At 43.5% G+C, this 25,483-nt stretch overlaps 1 protein-coding gene across 2 annotated transcripts in view; it reads right to left on the reverse strand.

Moving 5' to 3' along the window:
• Positions 1-25,483, reverse strand: part of uxs1 (UDP-glucuronate decarboxylase 1) — a 118,663-nt gene that overhangs the window by 63,856 nt on the left and 29,324 nt on the right. For both annotated transcript variants that reach the window (XM_020460918.2, XM_031800319.1), the window contains exons 7-9: positions 16,375-16,479; positions 13,713-13,772; positions 10,212-10,333 (exon numbers count right to left, since the gene is read on the reverse strand). In XM_020460918.2, the coding sequence (XP_020316507.2) occupies positions 10,212-10,333; positions 13,713-13,772; positions 16,375-16,479 (287 nt within the window). The remainder of the gene's footprint in view (positions 1-10,211; positions 10,334-13,712; positions 13,773-16,374; positions 16,480-25,483) is intronic.

Raw genomic sequence — 25,483 nt, forward strand, 5'->3', positions numbered from 1 at the left:
TTATTTATTTGAGATTAAATTGATTTTATGTATTGTTTAAATATGTATTTGTAATAATGACAATTACAACAGTACTGAATGAACAGTACTGTACTGAACAGTACTGAATTAAGTTAAAATAAAAGTGTTCATTGTTCATTCAGTACTGTTGTAATTGTCATTATTACAAATACATATTTAAAAATCGGCCAATTAATCTGTATCTGCTTTTTTTGGTCCTCCAATAATCAGTATCGACGTTGAAAAAATCATAGTCGGTCGACCTCTAATACTATCCATGTCCTTTTTCAGCAACGACTCTGAGAAACATAGGATATTACCGTTTTTTCAGGTCCTGTTGATAGGATAGTCTTGAACAGAGCTCGTCCAGTTTGTTCTCCAGTGATTGTACGTTCCCCAACGGAACGGAGGGAAGGAGCAGTTTATGTACTAGTCGACATAGTTTTGTCAGGGTGCCTGTATGTCGGCCTCTTTTAGGCCAACTTTTTATATTCTGAAACTAGGGGATTAGGTCCTGGTCCGGGGTGAGCAGTATGTCCCCCTCCCCCCAGCCGCGATATTGACAAATATCCAACACATGGGCTAGTTCGGCATCAAGATCGGAGCTGTAAATACTATCAAGATGGTCAAATGGCTGTTAGTTTGGAACTGTTGGTCAGCACACAATTGGATTAAAATGTCTTGAAGACAGGAGAAAGAGTGTACTGGAATTTATTATGTATGTTAGAAACGATTGAGGGAAATTACCGTAGCTTGGACTATTTAGTAACTAGCTAGCTAGTGTTGCAAAAGCCCATTGCATACATTGAAAAGGTAGCAGCGTGACAATTTTCACAAAGTTTGGGGTTGGTTTTGAACCGACGTAGCTAGCTACGTTTTGTGGAGAAATAGCTAATGTTAGCTAGCTTCTCTGTCAAGGTCAAATGTTGTTGTCTGGTTCTAGCTAGCTAGCCTGCTAATGGCTGAAGTAATTTGTGTAAAAACCTTCCATAACCAAATATAGGTAGTTACTTTCTTTCCTTGTTCGTTTTTCAGTTGACTGGTGTTAGCTAACCACAGAGGCTAGTTGCTGGACTTTGGATAAGCAAGCTAATGTTAGCGATCCAACGTAAGACTGTGAAGTCAGCTAAGGTTACCTAGCCATCTAGCAAACTGGCTATCATAGCAGTCAAGAACATTCGCTAGCTTATTTGAGCATATTTGTTTGTGCTGTGATTACACACACACACACACACACACACACACACACACACACACACACACACACGTCTAGGTCAGCAGTTTACATAGATGACTTCAGACATATATGAAAAGCCTTCCTTGGCAAAATATAGCTTTCTTTCCTTGCATGTTGGTTAGCTACTTGGCCAACTTTAGCTTTCTGACTAATATATCAATACGTAGCTACCTAGTTAATCATAACATAACCACATTCACTGGATTATCAGACCAGAAACAGCTCACAAATAACAAACAACCCGTTTTTTAAATGTCGGACAATTATCTGTATGCATTTACTGATTAACCTCAGCTTGAATACCAAAATATAGCTACAGTAGCCTAGCTGTGTTCTAAAAACACTTCTTATGGTTTGTGCAGGCAGCCAGATGTGTTATTGAGTTGCTGAGCAACTGTGTTGCTGAGCCTGGTTTTACATATAACTCTGATATTCAGCTGAAAAATGTCAGCACCTCGTTGGTTCTCTATTGGCAGGTGAGAGAAAAACATTATACCATTTATAAAAACTGTTATAAAACCTGTCCCTACAAATGTATTCGGTTATAAAGTCTAATGGTCACGTTATGGACGCTGTAGTCTCGTTCACATCCAAAGCCTAAATATTAGAGCTAGGTCGGGGCAAGAAACAGTATTTTTTCCTAATGCTAACGACCCTGTTCAAAATCTGGTGTGGTTCTCCGTAATAGCCGGATGGCTCTGGATGAGAAGCAGAGTGTGACGTGTATCTCCAATCAAGGTGATTTGTGAATTTTCATCGACATTGGTGTCATGCAGTGCATTCGGAAGGTATTCAGACCCCTTGACTTTTTTCGCAATTTGTTATATTACAGCCTTATTCTAAAATGGATTAGATTTTTTTCCTTGGCAATCTACACAAAATAGTAATACCCCATAATGACAAGAAAAAACAGGTTCAGACATTTTTGCACACGACTGAAATATTACATTTACATAAACATTCAGACTCTTTACTCAGTACTTTGCTGAAGCACTTTTGGCAGCGATTCCAGCCTCAGGTCTTCTTGGGTATGACGCTACAAGCTTGGCACACCTGTATTTGGGGAGTTTCTCCCATTCTTCTCTCCAGATCCTCTCAAGTTCTGTCAGGTTGGATGGGAGCGTTGCTGCACAACTATTTTCAGGTCTCTCCAGAGATGTTTGATCTGGTTCAATTCCAGGCTCTGGCTGGGCCACTCAAGGACATTCAGAGACTTGTCCCGAAGCCACTCCTGCATTGTCTTGGCTGTGTGCTTAGGGTCGTTGTCCTGTTGGAAGGACACCCCAGTCTGAGGTCTTGAGCACTCTGGAACAGGTTTTCATCAAGGATCTCTGTACTTTGCTTCACTCATCTTTCTCTCGATCCTGACTAGTCATCCAGTCCTTGCTGCTGAAAAACATCCCCACAGCATGATGCTGCCACAACCATGCTTCACCGTAGGGATTGCGCCTTGGTTCCTCCAGTCGTGGTGCATGGCATTCAGGCCAAATAGTTCAATCTTAGCTTCATCAGACCAGATAATCTTGTTTCTCATGGTCTGAGAGTCTTTTGGTGCCTTTTGGCACACTCCAAGCGGGCTGTCATGTGCCTTTTACTGAGGAGGGGCTTCCATCTTGCCACTCTACCATAAAAGCCTAATTGTTGGAGTGCTGCAGAGATGGGAGAACCTTCCAGAAGTAAAACCATATCCACAGAGGAACTCTAGAGCTCTGTCAGAGTGACCATCGGGTTCTTGGTCACCTCCCTGACCAAGGCCCTAGGTGGATCCAAACTTCTTCCATTTAAGGTTTTGGGGACCTTCAATGCTGCAGACCTTTTTGGTACCCTTCCCCATATATATGTCTCGACACAATCCTGACTCGGAGCTCTACAGACAATTCCTTCGACAACATTGGCTTGGATTTTGCTCAGTGAACTCCAATCAAGTTGTAGAAACATCTCAAGGATGATCAATGGAAACAGAATGCACTTAAGCTCAATTTTGAGTCTCATAGCAAAGGGTCTGAATAGTTATGTAAATAAGGTATGTTATTTTTTTCTAAACTTGCAAAAATGTTGTTTGTTTTTTAAAGTTCTTCCTGTCATTATGGGGTATTGTGTGTAGGAATATGTTTATTTTATTTGCCCTTTTTCTCCCCAATTTCATGGTTTCCAATTGGTAGTCACAGTCTTGTCTCATCGCTGCAACTCCTGTACGGACTCGGGAGGGGCGAAGGTCGAGAGCCGTGCGTCCTCCGAATCACAACCCAACCAAGCCGCAATGCTTCTTGACACAATGCCCGCTTAACCCAGAAGCCAGCCACATCAATGTGTTGGAGGAAACACAGTAGACCTGGTGACTGTGTCAGCATGCACGGCGCCCAGCCCGCCACAGGAGTTGCTAGCGCGCGATGGGACAATGACATCCCTGCCGGACAAACCCTCCCCTAACTCGGACGATGCTGGGCCAATTGTGCACCGCCCCATGGGGTCTCCCGGTCGCGGCTGGCTGGACTCGAACCCAGGACTCGAACCCAGAATCTGCGATGCAGTGCCTTCGGCCTCCCGAGTGGCGCAGTGGTCTAAAATGTTTTATTTAATCCATTTTAGAATAAGGCTGTAAAGGTAACAAAATATGGAAAAAGTCAAGGGGTCTGAATACTTTCCTAATGCACTGTATTGGCTTAGATATGATGGTAGGGAGATTTTAATGTAAGATTAAGCTCTGCGTGACAATAATCCATTGATCTGTCTATCTACAATAAAACATGATCTATCTAGAATAACACATGATCTATCTAGAATAAATCATGACATTTTTGGACATTTTTGATTCTCCCCGACTGTTTAGTTTTTATTTGGTGATTGTTAGTTCTTGAAGGTGATCTTATATACATTTTAGTTTCTTTAAATACTCCATTATCCTTTCTACATACTTTATATCTGGTTTTAGTCATGTAAGTTTACACTGAAAACATTTGAGCCGCTGCTAAATGCATATAAGGGAAACACTGCATTTGTGTCAAGTCACCAAGACAGAACTGAGCAACTGACCACAGTCAGCATACATCTCACACAATCCCACACTGTGGCGAAGACGCACTGTCACGTGTCTCCACGTGTTTGCTCTCCCGCCAGTTGAGAGCGCTTTGTTTCCACATTGAACATTTTTGCAAGTTAAAAATAATATTTGATAAATCCATATCATACTACAGCAGTTGTCACCATTCCATTCCCTTACTGTTTTATTGCAACATTTGAGACATTTCTGATTGATCTTTGATACAGGCTTGAGATGTTCCCGGGTCCAAACAGATGAGACAGAGAGATGAGACCGAGCGATCTGTCAATCACAGATCTGACAATCACAGAGGGAGGAGGACTAGGAAATGGAAGAGAGCAGTAGCATTCAGAGAGGAGTGTAGAGGAGGACGATGGCATTACAGCCTTCTCATCCTACAGTATAGTTCCTACAGTGTTTCTACACCAATACAGCTTCGGCATCTGCATTGCCCTCCGTTTGGGGTTTTAGGCTGGGTTTCTGTATAGCACTTTGTGACATCTGCATTGCCCTCCGTTTGGGGTTTTAGGCTGGGTTTCTGTATAGCACTTTGTGACATCTGCATTGCCCTCCGTTTGGGGTTTTAGGCTGGGTTTCTGTATAGCACTTTGTGACATCTGCATTGCCCTCCGTTTGGGGTTTTAGGCTGGGTTTCTGTATAGCACTTTGTGACATCTGCATTGCCCTCCGTTTGGGGTTTTAGGCTGGGTTTCTGTATAGCACTTTGTGACATCTGCATTGCCCTCCGTTTGGGGTTTTAGGCTGGGTTTCTGTATAGCACTTTGTGACATCTGCATTGCCCTCCGTTTGGGGTTTTAGGCTGGGTTTCTGTATAGCACTTTGTGACATCTGCATTGCCCTCCGTTTGGGGTTTTAGGCTGGGTTTCTGTATAGCACTTTGTGACATCTGCATTGCCCTCCGTTTGGGGTTTTAGGCTGGGTTTCTGTATAGCACTTTGTGACATCTGCATTGCCCTCCGTTTGGGGTTTTAGGCTGGGTTTCTGTATAGCACTTTGTGACATCTGCATTGCCCTCCGTTTGGGGTTTTAGGCTGGGTTTCTGTATAGCACTTTGTGACATCTGCATTGCCCTCCGTTTGGGGTTTTAGGCTGGGTTTCTGTATAGCACTTTGTGACATCTGCATTGCCCTCCGTTTGGGGTTTTAGGCTGGGTTTCTGTATAGCACTTTGTGACATCTGCATTGCCCTCCGTTTGGGGTTTTAGGCTGGGTTTCTGTATAGCACTTTGTGACATCTGCATTGCCCTCCGTTTGGGGTTTTAGGCTGGGTTTCTGTATAGCACTTTGTGACATCTGCATTGCCCTCCGTTTGGGGTTTTAGGCTGGGTTTCTGTATAGCACTTTGTGACATCTGCATTGCCCTCCGTTTGGGGTTTTAGGCTGGGTTTCTGTATAGCACTTTGTGACATCTGCTGATGTAAAAATCATTTTGATTGGCTTTATTAATATTTTTCCCCTTGATTTGTCCAGCTCTTCAGATACAGTGCTCTATGCCACACTTCAGCTCCGCAGGGAACTCCAAATTAAATCCTACACAGTGAAGCAAACCACCCATCTAAATGGCAATCAGAAATGTAATGGTCATGCAAAGACAGAACTTTGTCTGGGGGGGAAAAGGAAATAACAGAAAATGATTGCCTTCTGCCAGTTTGTCAGCTCAAAGAACAGTACAATAATACACTCCAATCGCAATTCAATCACAGCCGAGTGCTCTGAAGGGTCGTTAAAATGCATATACGAATATCCATACATTTCACAGCCTGGGTAATAAACATAGAAATACCAATTTCATAGCCTGGGTGGATGTTATCTTTCTCTAGACGTACCTGGGTTTACTGCCCACTCTGTCATGAGAAACCACAGTAGAAGTCTGGACAGCAGTTGTTCAGTGTAGGTTTGTGTGTGTCCACTTGTGTGCATGTGAACATGTGTGTGTGGGACTGTGTGTGTGTGTGTGTATATGTGCGTGCGTGTGTGTGTCACATCCAGGCACAATGACAGAGGTGTTACAGGTTTGATATATTCTCCTCTGTGCAGTCATACCAGCCGAAGTTAAACACATCAATTAGAACACTAGTCATACCAGCCGAAGGAAAACACATCAATTAGAACACTAGTCAAACCAGCCGTAGGATAACACATCAATTAGAACACTACAGTCATACCAGCCGTAGGATAACACATCAATTAGAACACTAGTCATACCAGCCGTAGGATAACACATCAATTAGAACACTAGTCATACCAGCCGTAGGATAACACATCAATTAGAACACTAGTCATACCAGCCGAAGGAAAACACATCAATTAGAACACTAGTCATACCAGCCGTAGGATAACACATCAATTAGAACACTAGTCATACCAGCCGTAGGATAACACATCAATTAGAACACTACAGTCATACCAGCCATAGGATAACACATCAATTAGAACACTAGTCATACCAGCCGTAGGATAACACATCAATTAGAACACTACAGTCATACCAGCCATAGGATAACACATCAATTAGAACACTAGTCATACCAGCCGTAGGATAACACATCAATTAGAACACTAGTCATACCAGCCGTAGGATAACACATCAATTAGAACACTAGTCATACCAGCCGTAGGATAACACATCAATTAGAACACTAGTCATACCAGCCGTAGGATAACACATCAATTAGAACACTAGTCATACCAGCCGTAGGATAACACATCAATTAGAACACTACAGTCATACCAGCCGTAGGATAACACATCAATTAGAACACTACAGTAATACCAGCCATAGGATAACATCAATTAGAACACTACAGTCATACCAGCCGTAGGATAACATCAATTAGAACACTACAGTCATACCAGCCGAAGGATAACATCAATTAGAACACTAGTCATACCAGCCGTAGGATAACACATCAATTAGAACACTAGTCATACCAGCCGTAGGATAACATCAATTAGAACACTACAGTCATATCAGCCGTAGGATAACATCAATTAGAACACTACAGTAATACCAGCCGTAGGATAACATCAATTAGAACACTACAGTAATACCAGCCGTAGGATAACATCAATTAGAACACTACAGTCATACCAGCCGAAGGATAACATCAATTAGAACACTAGTCATACCAGCCGTAGGATAACACATCAATTAGAACACTAGTCATACCAGCCGTAGGATAACACATCAATTAGAACACTAGTCATACCAGCCGTAGGATAACACATCAATTAGAACACTAGTCATACCAGCCGTAGGATAACACATCAATTAGAACACTAGTCATACCAGCCGTAGGATAACACATCAATTAGAACACTAGTCATACCAGCCGTAGGATAACACATCAATTAGAACACTAGTCATACCAGCCGTAGGATAACACATCAATTAGAACACTAGTCATACCAGCCGTAGGATAACACATCAATTAGAACACTAGTCATACCAGCCGTAGGATAACACATCAATTAGAACACTACAGTCATACCAGCCGTAGGATAACACATCAATTAGAACACTAGTCATACCAGCCGTAGGATAACACATCAATTAGAACACTACAGTCATACCAGCCATAGGATAACATCAATTAGAACACTACAGTAATACCAGCCGTAGGATAACATCAATTAGAACACTACAGTAATACCAGCCGTAGGATAACATCAATTAGAACACTACAGTAATACCAGCCGTAGGATAACATCAATTAGAACACTACAGTCATACCAGCCGTAGGATAACATCAATCAGAACACTACAGTCATACCAGCCATAGGATAACACATCAATTAGAACACTACAGTCATACCAGCCGTAGGATAACATCTATTAGAACACTAGAGTCATACCAGCCGAAGGATAACACATCAATTAGAACACTAGTCATACCAGCCGAAGGAAAACACATCAATTAGAACACTAGTCATACCAGCCGTAGGATAACACATCAATTAGAACACTAGTCATACCAGCCGTAGGATAACACATCAATTAGAACACTAGTCATACCAGCCGTAGGATAACACATCAATTAGAACACTACAGTCATACCAGCCGTAGGATAACACATCAATTAGAACACTACAGTCATACCAGCCGTAGGATAACACATCAATTAGAACACTACAGTAATACCAGCCATAGGATAACATCTATTAGAACACTACAGTCATACCAGCCGTAGGATAACATAAATTAGAACACTACAGTCATACCAGCCGTAGGATAACATCAATTAGAACACTACAGTCATACCAGCCGTAGGATAACATCTATTAGAACACTAGAGTCATACCAGCCGAAGGATAACATCAATTAGAACACTACAGTAATACCAGCCGTAGGATAACACATCAATTAGAACACTACAGTAATATCAGCTGTAGGATAACATCAATTAGAACACTACAGTCATACCAGCCATAGTATAACATCAATTAGAACACTACAGTAATACCAGCCGTAGGATATCATCAATTAGAACACTACAGTAATACCAGCCGTAGGATAACATCAATTAGAACACTACAGTAATACCAGCCGTAGGATAACATCAATTAGAACACTACAGTCATACCAGCCGTAGGATAACATCAATCAGAACACTACAGTCATACCAGCCATAGGATAACACATCAATTAGAACACTACAGTCATACCAGCCGTAGGATAACATCTATTAGAACACTAGAGTCATACCAGCCGAAGGATAACACACCAATTAGAACACTAGTCATACCAGCCGAAGGAAAACACATCAATTAGAACACTAGTCATACCAGCCGTAGGATAACACATCAATTAGAACACTAGTCATACCAGCCGTAGGATAACACATCAATTAGAACACTAGTCATACCAGCCGTAGGATAACACATCAATTAGAACACTACAGTCATACCAGCCGTAGGATAACACATCAATTAGAACACTACAGTCATACCAGCCGTAGGATAACACATCAATTAGAACACTACAGTAATACCAGCCATAGGATAACATCTATTAGAACACTACAGTCATACCAGCCGTAGGATAACATAAATTAGAACACTACAGTCATACCAGCCGTAGGATAACATCAATTAGAACACTACAGTCATACCAGCCGTAGGATAACATCTATTAGAACACTAGAGTCATACCAGCCGAAGGATAACATCAATTAGAACACTACAGTAATACCAGCCGTAGGATAACACATCAATTAGAACACTACAGTAATATCAGCTGTAGGATAACATCAATTAGAACACTACAGTCATACCAGCCATAGTATAACATCAATTAGAACACTACAGTCATACCAGCCGTAGGATAACATCAATTAGAACACTACAGTCATACCAGCCGTAGGATAACATCAATTAGAACACTACAGTCATACCAGCCGTAGGATAACATCAATTAGAACACTACAGTCATACCAGCCGTAGGATAACATCAATTAGAACTCTACAGTCATACCAGCCGTAGGATGACATCAATTAGAACACTACAGTCATACCAGCCGAAGGATAATATCAATTAGAACACTACAGTCATACCAGCTGTAGGATAACATCAATTAGAACACTACAGTCATACCAGCCGTAGGATAACACATCAATTAGAACACTACAGTCATACCAGCCGTAGGATAACATCAAGAGAAAAAAATTGAAAAAAAAAGAGCGAGGAAAAGAGAGTAAGAAAGCCAGAACTGTTATGAAAAGTATATTAGTTCAATTCATCCCAGCAAAGTGATGGAATATTACACAAGGCTATTTCATAGATCTAGTCTTCTATTACACACACACAACCTATAATACTTAGCTACCAGTGCCAGTCTACCTCCTCATAGTTCTGCACTACATATATTTGTTATAGCACACAGATCATACTCAGAAGTGGGAGTGTCTCCCGTACCTGCTTCATGTAGGCGTAGCACATTGTCTCAGCAACACGTTTGCCCTCGTCGTAGCAGGCCCGGGGGCCGATGGGGTTCACATGACCCCAGTACTCCTCATTCTGGGGGTGCACTTCTGGGTCTGGGGGGGACAGACATAAATACAGGTGTAAGTCACCAGGAATACAGTCACCTGTTATTTATGATGTCAAATCCACTTAAACACAATCCTCCCATTAGTAGTCATTGTTCAGGATGAAAAATAAATAAATAATTCTTGCAACAAGCTCAAATGTATCCACGCTTAGGGAAAAGTTATCTTGTGAGAAGTTGCACACACTCACACGTACGCAAGCATATATACAGTTGAAGTCAGAAGTTTACATACACCTTAACCAAGTACATTTAAACTCAGTTTTTCACAATTACTGACATTTAACCCTAATAAAATGTCCCTGTCTTAGGTCAGTTAGGATCACCACTTTATTTTAAGAATGTAAAATGTCAGTATAATAGTAGAGAGAAGGATTTCTTTCAGCTTTTACTTCTTTCATCACATTCTCAGTGGGTCAGAAGTTTACATACACTCAATTATTATTTGGTAGCATTGCATTTAAATAGTTTAACTTCTGTCAAACCTTTCGGGTAGCCTTCCACAAGCTTCCCACAATAAGTTGGGTGAATTTTGGCCCATTCCTCCTGACAGAGCTAGTGTAACTGAGTCAGGTTTGTAGGCCTCCTTGCTCGCACACACTTTTCAGTTCTGCCCACATATTTTCTAAAGAATTGAGGTCAGGGCTTTGTGATGGCCACTTCAATACTTTGACTTTGTTGTCCTTAGGCCATTTTGCCACAACTTTGGAAGTATGCTTGGGGTCATTGTCCATTTGGAAGACCCATCTGCGACCAAGCTTTCACTTCCTGACTGATGTCTTGAGATGTTGCTTCAATATATTCACATAATTTTCCTACCTCATGATCCCATCTATTTTGTGAAGTGCACCAGTCCGTCCTGCAGCAAAGCACCCCCACAACATGATGCTGCCACGCCCGTGCTTCGCGGTTGGGATGATGTTCCTCGGCTTGCAAGCCTCCCCCTTTTTCCTCCGAACATAATGGTCATTATGGCCAAACAGTTCTATTTTTGTTTCATCAGACCAGAGGACAATTCTCCAAAAAGTACGATCTTAGTCCCCATGTGCAGTTGCAAACCGTAGTCTGGCTTTTTTATGGCGGTTTTGGAGCAGTGGCTTCTTCCTTGCTGAGCAGCTTTTCAGGTTGTGTCGATATAGGACTCGTTTTACAGTGGATATAGATACTTTTGTACCCGTTTCCTCCAGCATCTTCATAAGGTCCTTTGCTGTTGTTCTGGGATTGATTTGCACTTTTCACACCAAAGTACGTTCATCTTCAGGAGAAAGAATGCCTCTCCTTCCTGAGCGGTATGATGGCTGCGTGGTCCCATGGTGTTTATACTTGCGTACAATTGTTTGTACAGATGAGCGTGGTACCTTCAGGCATTTGGAAATTGCTCCCAAGGATGAACCAGACTTGTGGAGGTCTACAATTTGAGGTGTTGGCTGATTTCTTTAGATTTTCCCATGATGTCAAGCAAAGACACACTGAGTTTGAAGGTAGGCCTTGAAATACATCCACAGGTACACCTCCAATTGACTCAAATGGTGTCAATGAGCCTATCAGAAGCTTCTAAAGCCATGACAATTTTTTTTTTTTCCCCAAGCTGTTTAAAGGCACAGTCAACTTAGTGTTTGTAAACTCCTGATACACTGGAATTGTGATACAGTGAATTATAAGTGAAATAATCTGTCGGTTGTTGGAAAAATGACTTGTGTCATGCACAAAGTAGATGTCTTAACCGACCTGCCAAAACTATAGTTTGTTAACAAGAAATTTGTGGAGTGGTTGAAAAACGAGTTTAAATGAGTCCAACCTAAGCGTATGTCAACTTCCGACTTCTACTGTACATACACAAAGTTAAGTGGGCGTAGTCGAGTGTGTTGTGCTCTCTGGCTTTGACAGCAGCCCTACAGCTGGCCTGTTCATAGGTTCAACACTGTGGGGAGCATGTGCTGTACACAGCTGACCTTTCTCATTACAACAAAACCCAACACACCATATATACCATATACTGGGGAATTTGGAAATAGCCACGGGAAGGTTTTTCAATACCATCAAAACTATTTTATAGATATGAATATTTGTAGCCACCTTTTAAAGTAAATACCTGCCGTAAACTGTGCAATACGTTAGGAGACTGTGTTTTTCATTTCACCTGTCACATCATTTTTCATACTGAAGCGTACTGGTAGTCTCCAGTCACATAGTGTTTGTTTACAAGCACACAACAACGAGAGACCGGAGCCTTGCTAGTCACTCACTGTTGTGCAGCACTCGGCATGTGATCTAGTTACAGTATAGAGTTCACAACTTAATGTTTTCCAGCTAGATATCATAATTCATTATTATAACTCTGGTACCCCAGGGAAGGCTCACGGCTCACACGAACGCATGCATGCGTGCAATGCTGTTATTGGCTCCTCAGAGCACTGTTGTCTTTATCTAGAGGACTGTTGTCTTTATCTAGAGGCGTGGTGAGCAGAGTTGAGGACAGTCACAAAGGAATTACCACGCAAACAAACAATAACCGCTACAACAGCTTCTTCTTTCCTGTTACTGCTGTGGCTAAAACTACTGAACTGTAGGAAAACAAAACAACGCTCATTTGCATAAGAAAGCGACATGTTGGCAAGCTTTAACTAAGGTTTGAGGGGATTCACAGTCATAACTCCATGAAACACCCAGTCTTCCAGGCCTAGCATTGCTGTTAGGGCTTTCTGTCAACATTTGGCACCAGTAGAGGAGGCTACTGTAGTGGTGCGATAAAGGTCTGTCTCGCTAGGGTAGCCTATCACCTCTAGCTTCACATAAATCATTAATAAAGGGGTCTGGCAGCGTACCTAAGCCTAGAGATCAATAAAGGAGGCAGGCTGAAGGCTCTGGCAATTAGCAGTAAACTATCTAGGCAATGGGCTCATGTCAGCCACTCGCGTAGTCGACTTCGGGTGGTAGACAGAGGGAGAAGGAAATAGAGTGAGAAAGAGAGTGCATCGGAAGATTGACTAAAGCGATCATTGTCTTTGTGTGTGCGTGTACTGTATGCTCATTGGTGCGTACATGCGTATGAATTCAGGGTGTTTATGGAGATAGCTGGTAGCTTGGAGACCCTGAGGACCTTGATCCGGCCAGGAGTGGACAGCAGCCCAACCCAGACGCATTATCCTCCCTCCCCCAGAGACATCCCGCTGACCTGTGGCTGAACCTCAATTAGCCACAACAACAGCAGACACTGTCTCACCAGTTGTCTGTACACAGAACACCAGTTGTCTGTACACAGAACACCAGTTGTCTGTACACAGAACACCAGTTGTCAGTCAGGGAAAGAAAGATGATGTCGTAATAAAATGTCCACGCTGGTTAAACGGTGTGTGTGTGTGTGTTACCTCCGTACACCTCAGACGTAGACGCCAGCAGCAGACGAGCTCCAACACGCTTCGCCAACCCTGGAAACATACAAGACAAGAGCAATAAGACCCAGAGCCAAAAACCATGGAGAGGCAGACCAGATCAATCAAGCCCAGAGCCTGTCCTGGGGAGAGCCACAGACTAGATCAATCAAAGCCAGAGTGTAGCCTGGGGAGAGTCAGGTAAGAGTAATAAAGCCAGGCATCACACCTGTGGAGAGGCAGACCAGATCAATCCAACTCAGAGTGGAGCCTGGGGAGAGTCAGGTAAGAGTAATAAAGCCAGGCATCACACCTGTGGAGAGGCAGACCAGATCAATCCAACTCAGAGTGGAGCCTGGGGAGAGTCAGGTAAGAGTAATAAAGCCAGGCATCACACCTGTGGAGAGGCAGACCAGATCAATCCAACTCAGAGTGGATCCAGCAGCGGGACAGAGCAGAGCAGGGAGAGGTTGTTGTTGATGAGAGCAGGATTAGTATAGAAGGAGAATCTGGGAGGGGTAATCCAACCAAAGCAATGGGACTGGAACCAGATACACAATACTGGATTGTCCTTTTCCCGCTGTCTGTATCTAATCAAAGAGTTCAACTTCACCAGCCTGGTCCCAGATCTGTACGTGTTTAAGCCAACTCCTCCTATACATGTTGGCAAAACACTTCCCAGCCCAGATCTGGGACCAGGCTTTCACTTGGCAAGGAAGACTTCCAAGTCTGTGGAGAGAGGAATCTAGGCCCCTCGTATGTCCTATTAACCTGCTGTATATCACACCCCAATTACCCAACAACCTCCGCTGCCACTCTAAAACACTGAAAACTAAATGTACAGTAAATTGGTGTGGGGGTGATGACATGAGATGTTCAAAGTGAAAATGCCATGCTGGTGACAAATACATCCCGGCGCATCCAACCTCTCACACGCAATGCATTTCATAGTTTTCTGTACCATAAATGTTTCTACTAAGATAATTACCAGACAGTTGTGGTCAGTAATTGTCCAAGGATGAATGACACCTGTAAATGCACATGAAGGTGCCACACAGTGCAAACAATACATCGAATGCCTCTTCACTCTCAACGTGGCAATCGCATGTGAAATTACTACACACTCTCACGAAGAGATGGCTCTTGCAGTCTCTTTATTACCAGTGTGGACCATAAAGATGTGTGTGTGCACGTCCGGTCTGTCTGTCTGTCAGCAATGGTACTGCAGGGTCTGCAGGGTTTTGTTCCATACAAGCACTAACAGATCCGAAACACATCATCTTGTTCTTGAAGCAGATTAGGTGAAGAGCGATTGGTCAATATATGGCGGTAACACACACTGCAGCTGATCATGCTCTTCTCAGGCAGTGTGCGCGTCTATATGTGTGTCATGGCAGAGAGAGTAAGTGATCTACAAGCCTGCTCAGTCTTCACTGTGGAAGGTATGTGGACTGTAAGCTAACTGGTGGCCTTGAGCTGATCTCATGCCTTTACTCTGCTATGTGATGGAGGGATGTGAGCTTAATAAAACCACTATCACACACTAGACAGAGGAGGATCAGCTGCACTCTGGGGAGGAGGGGGCCAGAAAGAAAGAAAGAAAGAAAGAAAGAAGAAAGAAAGAAAGAAAGAAAGAAAGAAAGAAAGAAAGAAAGAAAGAAAGAAAGAAAGAAAGAAAGAAAGAAAGAAAGAAAGAAAGAAAGAAAGAAAGAAAGAAAGAAAGAAAGAAAGAAAGAAAGAAAGAAAGAAAGAAAGAAAGAAAGAAAGAAAGAAAGAAAGAAGAAAGAAAGAAAGAAAGAAAGAAAGAAAGAAAGAAAGAAAGAAAGAAAGAAAGAAAGAAAGAAAGAAAGAAAGAAAGAAAGAAAGAAAGAAAGAAAGAAAGAAAGAAAGAAAGAAAGAAAGAAAGAAAGAAAGAAAGAAAGAAAGAAAGAAAGAAAGAAAGAAAGAAAGAAAGAAAGAAAGAAAGAAAGAAAGAAAGAAAGAAAGAAAGAAAGAAAGAAAGAAAGAAAGAAAGAAAGAAAGAAAGAAAGAAAGAAAGAAAGAAAGAAAGAAAGAAAGAAAGAAAGAAAGAAAGAAAGAAAGAAAGAAAGAAAGAAAGAAAGAAAGAAAGAAAGAAAGAAAGAAAGAAAGAAAGAAAGAAAGAAAGAAAGAAAGAAAGAAAGAAAGAAAGAAAGAAGAAAGAAAGAAAGAGAGAAGAGAGAGAGAGAGAGAGAGAGAGAGAGAGAGAGAGAGAGAGAGAGAGAGAGAGCGAGAGAGAGAGCGAGAGAGAGAGAGAGAGAGAGAGAGAGAGAGAGAGAGAGAGAGAGAGAGAGAGAGAGAGAGAAGTAATTAGAGGGACCAGTCTTCCATGTTATTTGTTAACTTTCCTCCCTCATGTTCCGTACCCCCTGACGACTGACTGTCAGAGAAACCTGCCTTGTCACCAGTCCATTCATTATAATCATCAGCCACTCATATCTGCCTGTCAAACAGTGACAAGGGAGTTTCCGTGAAGATGGTTGCCATCGTTTTGGAGATATAATCAGAACTACCATTCAAATCTGTAGAAATTACAAAACCACAAAACAAAACTATGCAAAGAAAAGTCCTTACTGATAGATCCAAACTAGACTAAAATATAGGACTGCACTGCACCCAGTCAGTGTAATTCTTGACTCACCCAGCATGTTGAGGGTTCCTATAGTGTTAGTCTTCAGGGTCTTGATGGGATTGTACATGTAGTTGGGAGGAGAGGCAGGAGAGGCCAGGTGATAGATCTGGTCCACTGTAGGGGGGAGAAAGCGACGAGAGAGAGAGAGAGAGAGAGAGAGAGAGAGAGAGAGAGAGAGGGAGAGAGAGAGAGCGCACGAGAGAGAGAGAAAGCGAGGAAAGAGAAAATAGGAGGGGAGAGAGATTAATGTAATTATTCGCACACCTGCAGAAAGAATACGTTAAGGACATGGTATTGTAAAGGCACAATGAATAACAGTGGTTGGTGTCTGGTAGAAAATAACATCATAGTGAAGGATGTTATGACCAGCTGCTACTACATTAGGATGTTATGATGAGCTGCTACTGCACCAGAAGGATGTTATGATCAGCTTCTACTGCACTAGAAGGATGTTATGATCAGCTGCTACTGCATTAAGATGTTATGATCAGCTGGTACTGCACTAGAAGGATGTTATGATCAGCTGCTACTGCATTCGAAGGATGCTATGATCAGCTGCTACTGCATTAGAAGGATGCTATGATCAGCTGCTACTGCACCAGAAGGATGCTATGATCAGCTGCTACTGCACCAGAAGGATGTTATGATCAGCTGCTACTGCACCAGAAGGATGCTATGATCAGCTGCTAACGCACCAGAAGGACGTTATGGTCAGCTGCTACTGCATTAGAAGGATGTTATGATCAGCTGCTACTGCATTAGAAGAATGTTATGATCAGCTGCTACTGCACCAGAAGGATGTTATGATCAGCTGCTACTGCACCAGAAGGATGTTATGGTCAGCTGCTACTGCACCAGAAGGATGTTATGATCAGCTGCTACTGCACTGGAAGGATGCTCAGCCGATGTGAGCTTAGCATCTGCTTCATCTGACCACTTTTTCATTGATTGAGTCAAAGGTGCTTCCTGCTTTAATAACACTGAAACATGCATGAGAGCACCAGCTGTTCCGGAAGACTGTGTGATCATGCTCTCCACAGCCGATGTGAGTAAGACCATTAAACAGGTCAACATTCACAAGGCCGCAGGGGTTACCAGGAGTCGTCCTCAGAGCATGAGCTGACCAACTGGCAAGTGTCTTCACTGATATTTTCAACCTCTCCCAATCCGAGCCTCTAATAACATGTTTTAAGCAGACCACCATAGTCCCTGTGCCCAAGAACACTAAGGTAACCTGCCTAAATGACTACCTACGCGTAGCACTCACATCTGTAGCCATAAAGTGCTTTGAAAGGCTGGTTCTTGCTCACAACACCATTATCCCAGAAACCCTAGACCCACTCCAATTTGCATACCGCCCTAAAAGATCCACAGATGATGCAATCTCTATTGCCTCCACTGTGCCCTTTCCCACCTGGACAAAAGGAACACCTATGTGAGAATGTTATTCATTGACTACAGCTCAGCATTCAACACCATAGTGCCCTCAAAGCTCATCAAGAAGCTAAGGACCCTGGGACTAAACACCTCCCTCTGCTACTGGATCCTGGACTTCCTGACGGCCACCCCTAGGTGGTAAGGGTAGGTAACAACACAGCCGCCACGCTGATCCTCAACACAGGGGCCCCTCAGGTGTGTGTGCTCAGTCCCCTCCTGTACTCCCTGTTCATTAATGACTGCACGGCCAGGCACGAATCCAACACCATCATTAAGTTTGCCGATGACACAACAGTTGCCTGATCACTGACGACGAGACAGTCTATAGGGAGGAGGTCAGAGACCTGGCCGTGTGGTGCCAGGACAACAACCTCTCCCTCAATGTGATCAAGACAAAAGGAGAGGATTGTGGAATACAGAAAAAAAGAGGACCGAGCACGCCCCCATTCTCATCGACGGGGCTGTGGTGGAGCAGGTCGAGAGCTTCAAGTTCCTTGGTGTCCACATTACCAACAAACTAACATGGTCCAAGCACACCAAGACAGTCGTGAAGAGGGCACGACGAAACCTATTCCCCCACAGGAGACTGAAAAGATTTGGCATGGGTCCTCAGATCCTCAAAAGGTTCTACAGCTGCACCTTCGAGAGCATCCTGACTGGTTGCATTACTGCCTGGTATGGCAACTGCTCGGCCTCCGACCGCAAGGGACTACAGAGGGTAGTGCGTAAGGCCCAGCACATCACTGAGGCCAAGCTTCCTGCCATCCTGACTTCTGTAATCGAAAAAGCCTTGGTTTCATGCATGTTAACATCAGAAGCCTCCTCCCTAAGTTTGTTTTACTCACTGCTTTAGCACACTCCGCCAACCCTGATGTCCTAGCCGTGTCTAAATCCTAGCTTAGGAAGGCCACCAAAAATTCTGAGATTTCCATACCCAACTACAACATTTTCTGTCAAGATAGAACTGCCAAAGGGGGCGGAGTTGCAATCTACAGCAGAGATAGCTTGAAAAGTTCTGTCATACTTTCCAGGTCTATGCCCAAACAGTTCGAGCTTCTAATTTTTTTAATTAATCACTCCAGAAATAAGTCTCTCACTGCTAAAGCCTGTTATAGACCCCCCTCAGCTTCCAGCTGTGCCCTGGACACCATATTTGAATTGATTGCCCCTAATCTATCTTCAGAGTTCATTCTGTTCTGTTAGGTGACCTAAAATTGGATATGCTTAACACCCCAGCAGTCCTACAATCTAAGCTAGATGGCCCCAATCTCACACAAATGATCAAGGAAACCACCAGGTACAACCCGAAATCTGAAAACACGGGCACCCTCATAGATATTACCCTGACCAACTTGCCCTCCAAATACACTGCCGCTGTTTTCAATCAGGACCTCAGCGATCACTGCCTCATTGCCTGCATCCTCTATGGGTCTGCGGTCAAACGACCACCCCTCATCACTGTCAAACGCTCCTTAAAACACTTCTGCGAGCAGGCCTTTCTAATCAACCTGGCCCGGGTATCCTGGAAGGATATTGACCACATCCCGTCAGTCGAGGATGCCTGGTCGTTCTTTAAAAGTAATTTCCTCACCATGTTAAATAAGAATGCCCCTTTCAACTAAGAACAGATATAGCCCTTGCTTCACTCCAGACCTGACTGTCCTTCACCAGCACAAAAACATAATGTGGCGGACTGCAATAGCATCGAATAGTCCCCGCGATATGCAACTGTTCAGGGAAGTCAGGAACCAACACACAGTCAGTCAGTAAAGCAAAGGCTAGCTTTTTCAAAGAGAAATTTGCATTCTGTAGCTCTAACTCCAAAAGGTTTTGGGACACTGTAAAGTCCATGGAGAACAAGAGCACCTCTTCCCAGCTGCCCACTGCACTGAGGCTAGGCGACACGGTCACCACCGATAAATCCATGATAATCAAACATTTCAATAAGCATTTATCTACGGCTTGCCATGCTTTCCTCCTGGCTACCCCAACCCCGCCAACAGCTCCGCACTCCTCGCAGCTACTTGCCCGAGCCTTCCCAGCTTCTCCTTCACCCAAATCCTGACAGCAGATGTTCTGAAAGAGCTGCAAAACCTGGACCCGTACAAATCAGTTGGGCTAGACAATCTGGACCCTCTATTTCTAAAATTATCCACCGCCATTGTTGCAATCCCTATTACCAGTCTGTTCAACCTCTCTTTCGTTTCGTCCGAGATCCCTAAAGATTGGAAAGCAGACCTATATCCATCCTGCCCTGCCTTTCTAAAGTCTTTGAAAGCCAAGATAGTAAACAGATCTCTGACCATTTCAAATCCCAACGTACCTTCTCCACTGTGCAATCCGGTTTCCGAGCTGGTCATGGGGGCACCTCAGCCACGCTCAAGGTACTAAATGATATCATAACCGCCATCGATAAAAGACAGTACTGTGCAGCAGTCTTCATCGACCTGGCCAAAGCTTTCGACTCTGTCAATCACCGTATTCTTATTGGCAGACTCAATAGCCTTGGTTTCTCAAATGACTGCCTCACCAACTACTTCGCAGACAGAGTTCAGTGTGTAAAATCGGAGTGCTGTTGTCCGGACCTCTGGCAGTCTCTATGGGGGTACCACTGTGTTAACTAACCTCCAAACGAGGTTAAATGCTATACAACACTCCTTCTGTGGCCTCCAACTGCTCTTAAACGCTAGCAAAACCAAATGCATGCTTTTCAACCGTTCGCTGCCCACACCCGCCCGCCCGACTAGCATCACTACTCTGGACGGTTCTGACCTAGAATACGTGTAGAACGAGAGGGAGAGAACGAGGGGGGAAATAGAGAAGGAGAGAACGAGGGGGGAAATAGAGAAGGAGAGAACGAGGGGGGAAATAGAGAAGGAGAGAACGAGGGGGGAAATAGAGAAGGAGAGAACGAGGGGGGAAATAGAGAAGGAGAGAACGAGGGGGGAAATAGAGAAGGAGAGAACGAGGGGGGAAATAGAGAAGGAGAGAAAGAGGGGGGAAATAGAGAAGGAGAGAAAGAGGGGGGAAATAGAGAAGGAGAGAAAGAGGGGGGAAATAGAGAAGGAGAGAAAGAGGGGGGAAATAGAGAAGGAGAGAAAGAGGGGGGAAATAGAGAAGGAGAGAAAGAGGGGGGAAATAGAGAAGGAGAGAAAGAGGGGGGAAATAGAGAAGGAGAGAAAGAGGGGGGAAATAGAGAAGGAGAGAACGAGGGGGGATATAGAGAAGGAGAGAAAGAGGGGGGAAATAGAGAAGGAGAGAAAGAGGGGGGAAATAGAGAAGGAGAGAAAGAGGGGAAATAGAGAAGGGAAAAATACATTGATAAATCGCCCTTATACAACCAGTATTCAACCTGACGTCATTGCAATCAGATTGAGCCGCTGACATGGGGATAGCTCTATGGAGAGGGGCCAAAGGGGAAGTAGAGGGGTGAGAGGGGGTCCAGGGGGCATGGAGAGAGGGGACAGAGAGAGAAGGAAAGAGGGGAGAGAGAAGGAAAGAGGGGAGAGTGCAGACAAGAGGGAGATGAGGTGGGGGAGGGATCACCGTGGCTAGAAGGGTGAAAAGAAGTGAGGGAATAAACAGGTGAGAGGTGTGACTAAGGAAATGAGAAAGAGAAGAGAGTTGAGGTGGCAGGTGAGAGGCAGAGAGAGAGAGGGCAGAAAGAGCAGAAATATCAGAAAGGTAGGGCAGAGTGAGGGTGAGAGCGAGAGAGAGAGAGCGAGAGAGGGCAGAGAGAGAGAGGGCAGCGAGAGCGAGAGGGCAGCGAGTGCGAGAGGGCAGCGAGAGAGAGAGGGCAGCGAGAGAGAGAGGGCAGCGAGAGAGAGAGGGCAGCGAGAGAGAGAGGGCAGCGAGAGAGAGACCTAACCAACACTATTCAATTAGTCAAGAGGAACATTTTACATCTGGCTAGAAATTAATAAGGAAATTGTATATCTATATCCTCCCAGTAGAATCCCCATACTTTGACGATGACAGCTTCTCCATCATAGAGGGAGATCAACAGACTAGTCAGTGGTGACATAAATGCAAGAAGTGGACAAGAACCTGACACTCTTAGCACACAGGGGGAAAAACACCTACCTGGAGGTGACAGCATTCCCTCCCAAATATGCCCCCCTAGACACAACTATGACAAAACAACCAACAAAAATGGGTCCAACTCCTGTATCTCTGTCGCAGGCTAGGTCTGTACATAGTCAATGGTAGGCTTCCAGGTAGGTACACCTAGAGCTCATCCCTTGGTAGTAGTACTGTAGATTACTTTATCACTGACCTCAACTCAGAGTCTCTCACACCGTTCACAGTCAGCCCACTGACACCCCTATCAGAGCACAGCAAAATCCCAGTCTACTTGAACAGTGCAATAGTCAATGAGGTTTCAAAGCCAAAGGAACTGCATAACATGAAGAAATGCTATAGATGGAAGGAAAGTAGTGTAGAAACCTACCAAAAAAACAATTAGGCAACAAAAAATTCAACCCCATCTAGATAACTTCCTGGACAAAATGTTTCACTGTAATAGTAAAGGTGTAAACTTTACAGTAGAAAACCTAAACAATATATTTGAGCTCTCAGCTTCCCTATTAAATCTAAAAATGTCAAGCAGAAAACCTAAGAAAATTAACAACAATGACAAATAGGTTTCTGCATCAAACTAAGAAAGAAATTGAGAAACCTATCCAACCAAAAACAGAGACCCAGAAAACTTGAGCCTTCACTATGGTGAATCACTAAAACAATACAGAAATACACTACGTAAAAAAGAAAGAAAGAAGGAACAGCACATCAGATATCAGCTCAATGTACGTGAAGAATCCATAGACTCTAACCACTTCTGGGAAAATTGGAACACATTTAAACAAACAACACAAAGAGCTATCTATCCAAAATGTAGATGTATGGATAAACCACTTTTCCAATCTTTTTGTTTCTATAACAAAAAACAAAACAGTAAAAAAAACATATACATGATCAAATACAAATCTTAGAATCAACGACTAAAGACTATCAGAACCCACTGGATTCTCCAATTACATTGAATGAACTACAGGACAAAATACAAATCCTCGAACCCAAAAGGCCTGCGGTTTTGATGGTATCCTAAATTAAATGATCAAATATACAGACCACAAATTCCAATTGGCTCTACTTAAACTTGGTAACATCACCCTCAGCTCTGGCATCTTCCCCTATAGTTGGAAACAAGGACCCCAATCCACAAAAGTGGAGACAAATTTGACCCCAATAACTACCGTGGGATATGCGTCAACAGTAACCTTGGGGAAATCCTCTGCATTATCATTAGTCACATTGGCGTTTTACCAAATTACCGTATGACAGACCAGTATTCACCCTACACACCGTAAATGGCAAACAAACAAACCAAAACAAAGGCAAAGTAATTTTCATGCTTTGTTGATTTCAAAAAAGCTTTTGACTCAATTTGGCACGAGGGTCTGCTATACAAATTGATATAAAGCGGTGTTGTGGGAAAAACAAAAGATATTCTAAAATCCATGAACACAATCAACAAGTGCGCATTTAAAATCAGCAACAAAAAAAACTTTATTTCCACAGGGCCGTGGGGTGAGACAGGGATGTAGCTTGTGCCCCACCCTCTTCAACATGTGTATATATATATATAAAGGAATTGGTGAAGGCACACCAGCACCCGGTCTCACGCTACTAGAATCTTAAGTGAAAAGTCTACTGTTTGGTGCTTCTGTCCCTAACCAAGGAGGGCCTACAGAAACAACTAGATCTTCTACACAGACACTGTCAGACCCGGGCCCTGACTGTAGATCTCAGAAAGACAAAAATAACGGTGTTCCAAAAAAGGTCCAGATGCCAGGAGCAAATTCCATCTAGACACCATTGCCCTAAAAAAACACAAAAAACGTACAGTTGAAGCCGGAAGTTTACATACAATTAGGATGGACTCATTAAAACTCGTTTTTCAACCACTCCACATATTTTTTGTTAACAAACTATAGTTTTGGCAAGTCTGTTAGGACATCTACTTTGTGCATGACACAAGTCATTTTTCCAACAATTGTTTAGACAGACAGATTATTTCACTTACAATGCATGATATCACAATTCCAGTGAGTCAGAAGTTTACATACACTAAGTTGACTGTGCCTTGAAACAGCTTGGAAAATTCCAGAACATGATGTTATGGCTTTAGAAGCTTCTGATAGGCTAATTGACATAATTTGAGTCAATTGGAGGTGTACCTGTGGATGTATTTCAAGGCCTACCTTCAAACTCAGTGCCTCTTTGCTTGACGTGGGAAAATCAAAAGAAATCAGCCAAGACCCCAGAAAAAATTTTGACCTCCACAAATCTGGTTCATCCTTGGGAGCAATTTTCAAATGCCTGAAGGTACAAAGTTCATCTGTACAAACAATAGTAACACCATGGGACCACGCAGCCATCATACCGCTCAGGAAGGAGACGGTATGATACAACCACCTAAAAGGCAGTGATTGCAACACTTTCTTTCATGTCTACTCCCCCTCACCAGCGCTCGACATCACTGGTCTAACCACCGGTCGTGGCAACAATCATTGCGCACACATAAGTATTCAGACCCTTTACACAGCGATTACAGCCTGGAGTCTTCTTGGGTATAATGCTACAAGCTTGGCACACCTGTATTTGGGGAGTTTCTCCCATTCTTCTCTGCAGATCCTCTCAAGCTCTGTTAGGATGGAAGGGAGCATTGATGCACAGCTATTTTCAGGTCTCTCCAGAGATGTTCGATCAGGTTCAATTCCGGAATCTGGTTGGGCCACTCAAGGACATTGAGACTTGTCCCGAAGCCACTTGAGCGATGTCTTGGCTGTGTGCTTAAGGTTGTTGTCCTGTTGGAAGGTGAACCTTCGCCCCAGTCTGAGGTCCTGAGCCCTCTGGAGCAGGTTTCCATAAAGGATCTCTCTATACTTTGCCCTGTTCATCTTTCCCTCGATTCTGAATAGCTCTAGGCTCTAAGCTCTAGGGAGAGTCTTGGTGGTTCCACTTATGACCGAAGTCCTTTTGCATGCGCCCGGCCACCACAATGAGTCGCTAGAGTACGATCGGACAAGGACATCCCAGCCGGCCAAACCCCCCTAACCCGGACGACGCTGGGCCAATTGTGCGCTGACTTATGAGTCTCCCAGTCGCTGCCGCCTGCGACACAGCCCGCGATTGAAACCGGATCTGTAGTGACACCCCTAGCACCGCGATGCAATGCCTTAGACCTCTGCACCACTCAGGAGGCCCTATTAATTTGGCACTGAATAAGCAGTTAGTATAGTCATTTATTGAACCTCTTGATGGGAAAACCTTGAACATTTGCTCTTTATGACTGAATGTTAAAACTAGATGAAATCAAACTTATTTTTTCACCAAGTTACACATCTCGAAAGTCACCGAATTGGTGGAACAGCCCAGAAGCCCTGTTGGACAGACTGACTGATCAAATATTACAGGGGGGAGAGAGAGAGAGGTTTCAGCCTATCTAGTGGTATATTCTCACACCTGGTCTTCTAACACAAGTTAAGCGAAGCAGGAGATTACAGTACTGTGTGGCAATCCGTGTCTATTCAGTGTCCCTATTATATGTGCCACTATATGTGATTGTACGCGTGTGTGTTTCTGTGCGTGTGTGTGTCTGTGCGTGTGTGTTTCTGTG

This window comes from Oncorhynchus kisutch, linkage group LG2 (assembly GCF_002021735.2).
Source record: "Oncorhynchus kisutch isolate 150728-3 linkage group LG2, Okis_V2, whole genome shotgun sequence".
Classification (NCBI taxonomy): Eukaryota; Metazoa; Chordata; class Actinopteri; order Salmoniformes; family Salmonidae; genus Oncorhynchus; species Oncorhynchus kisutch.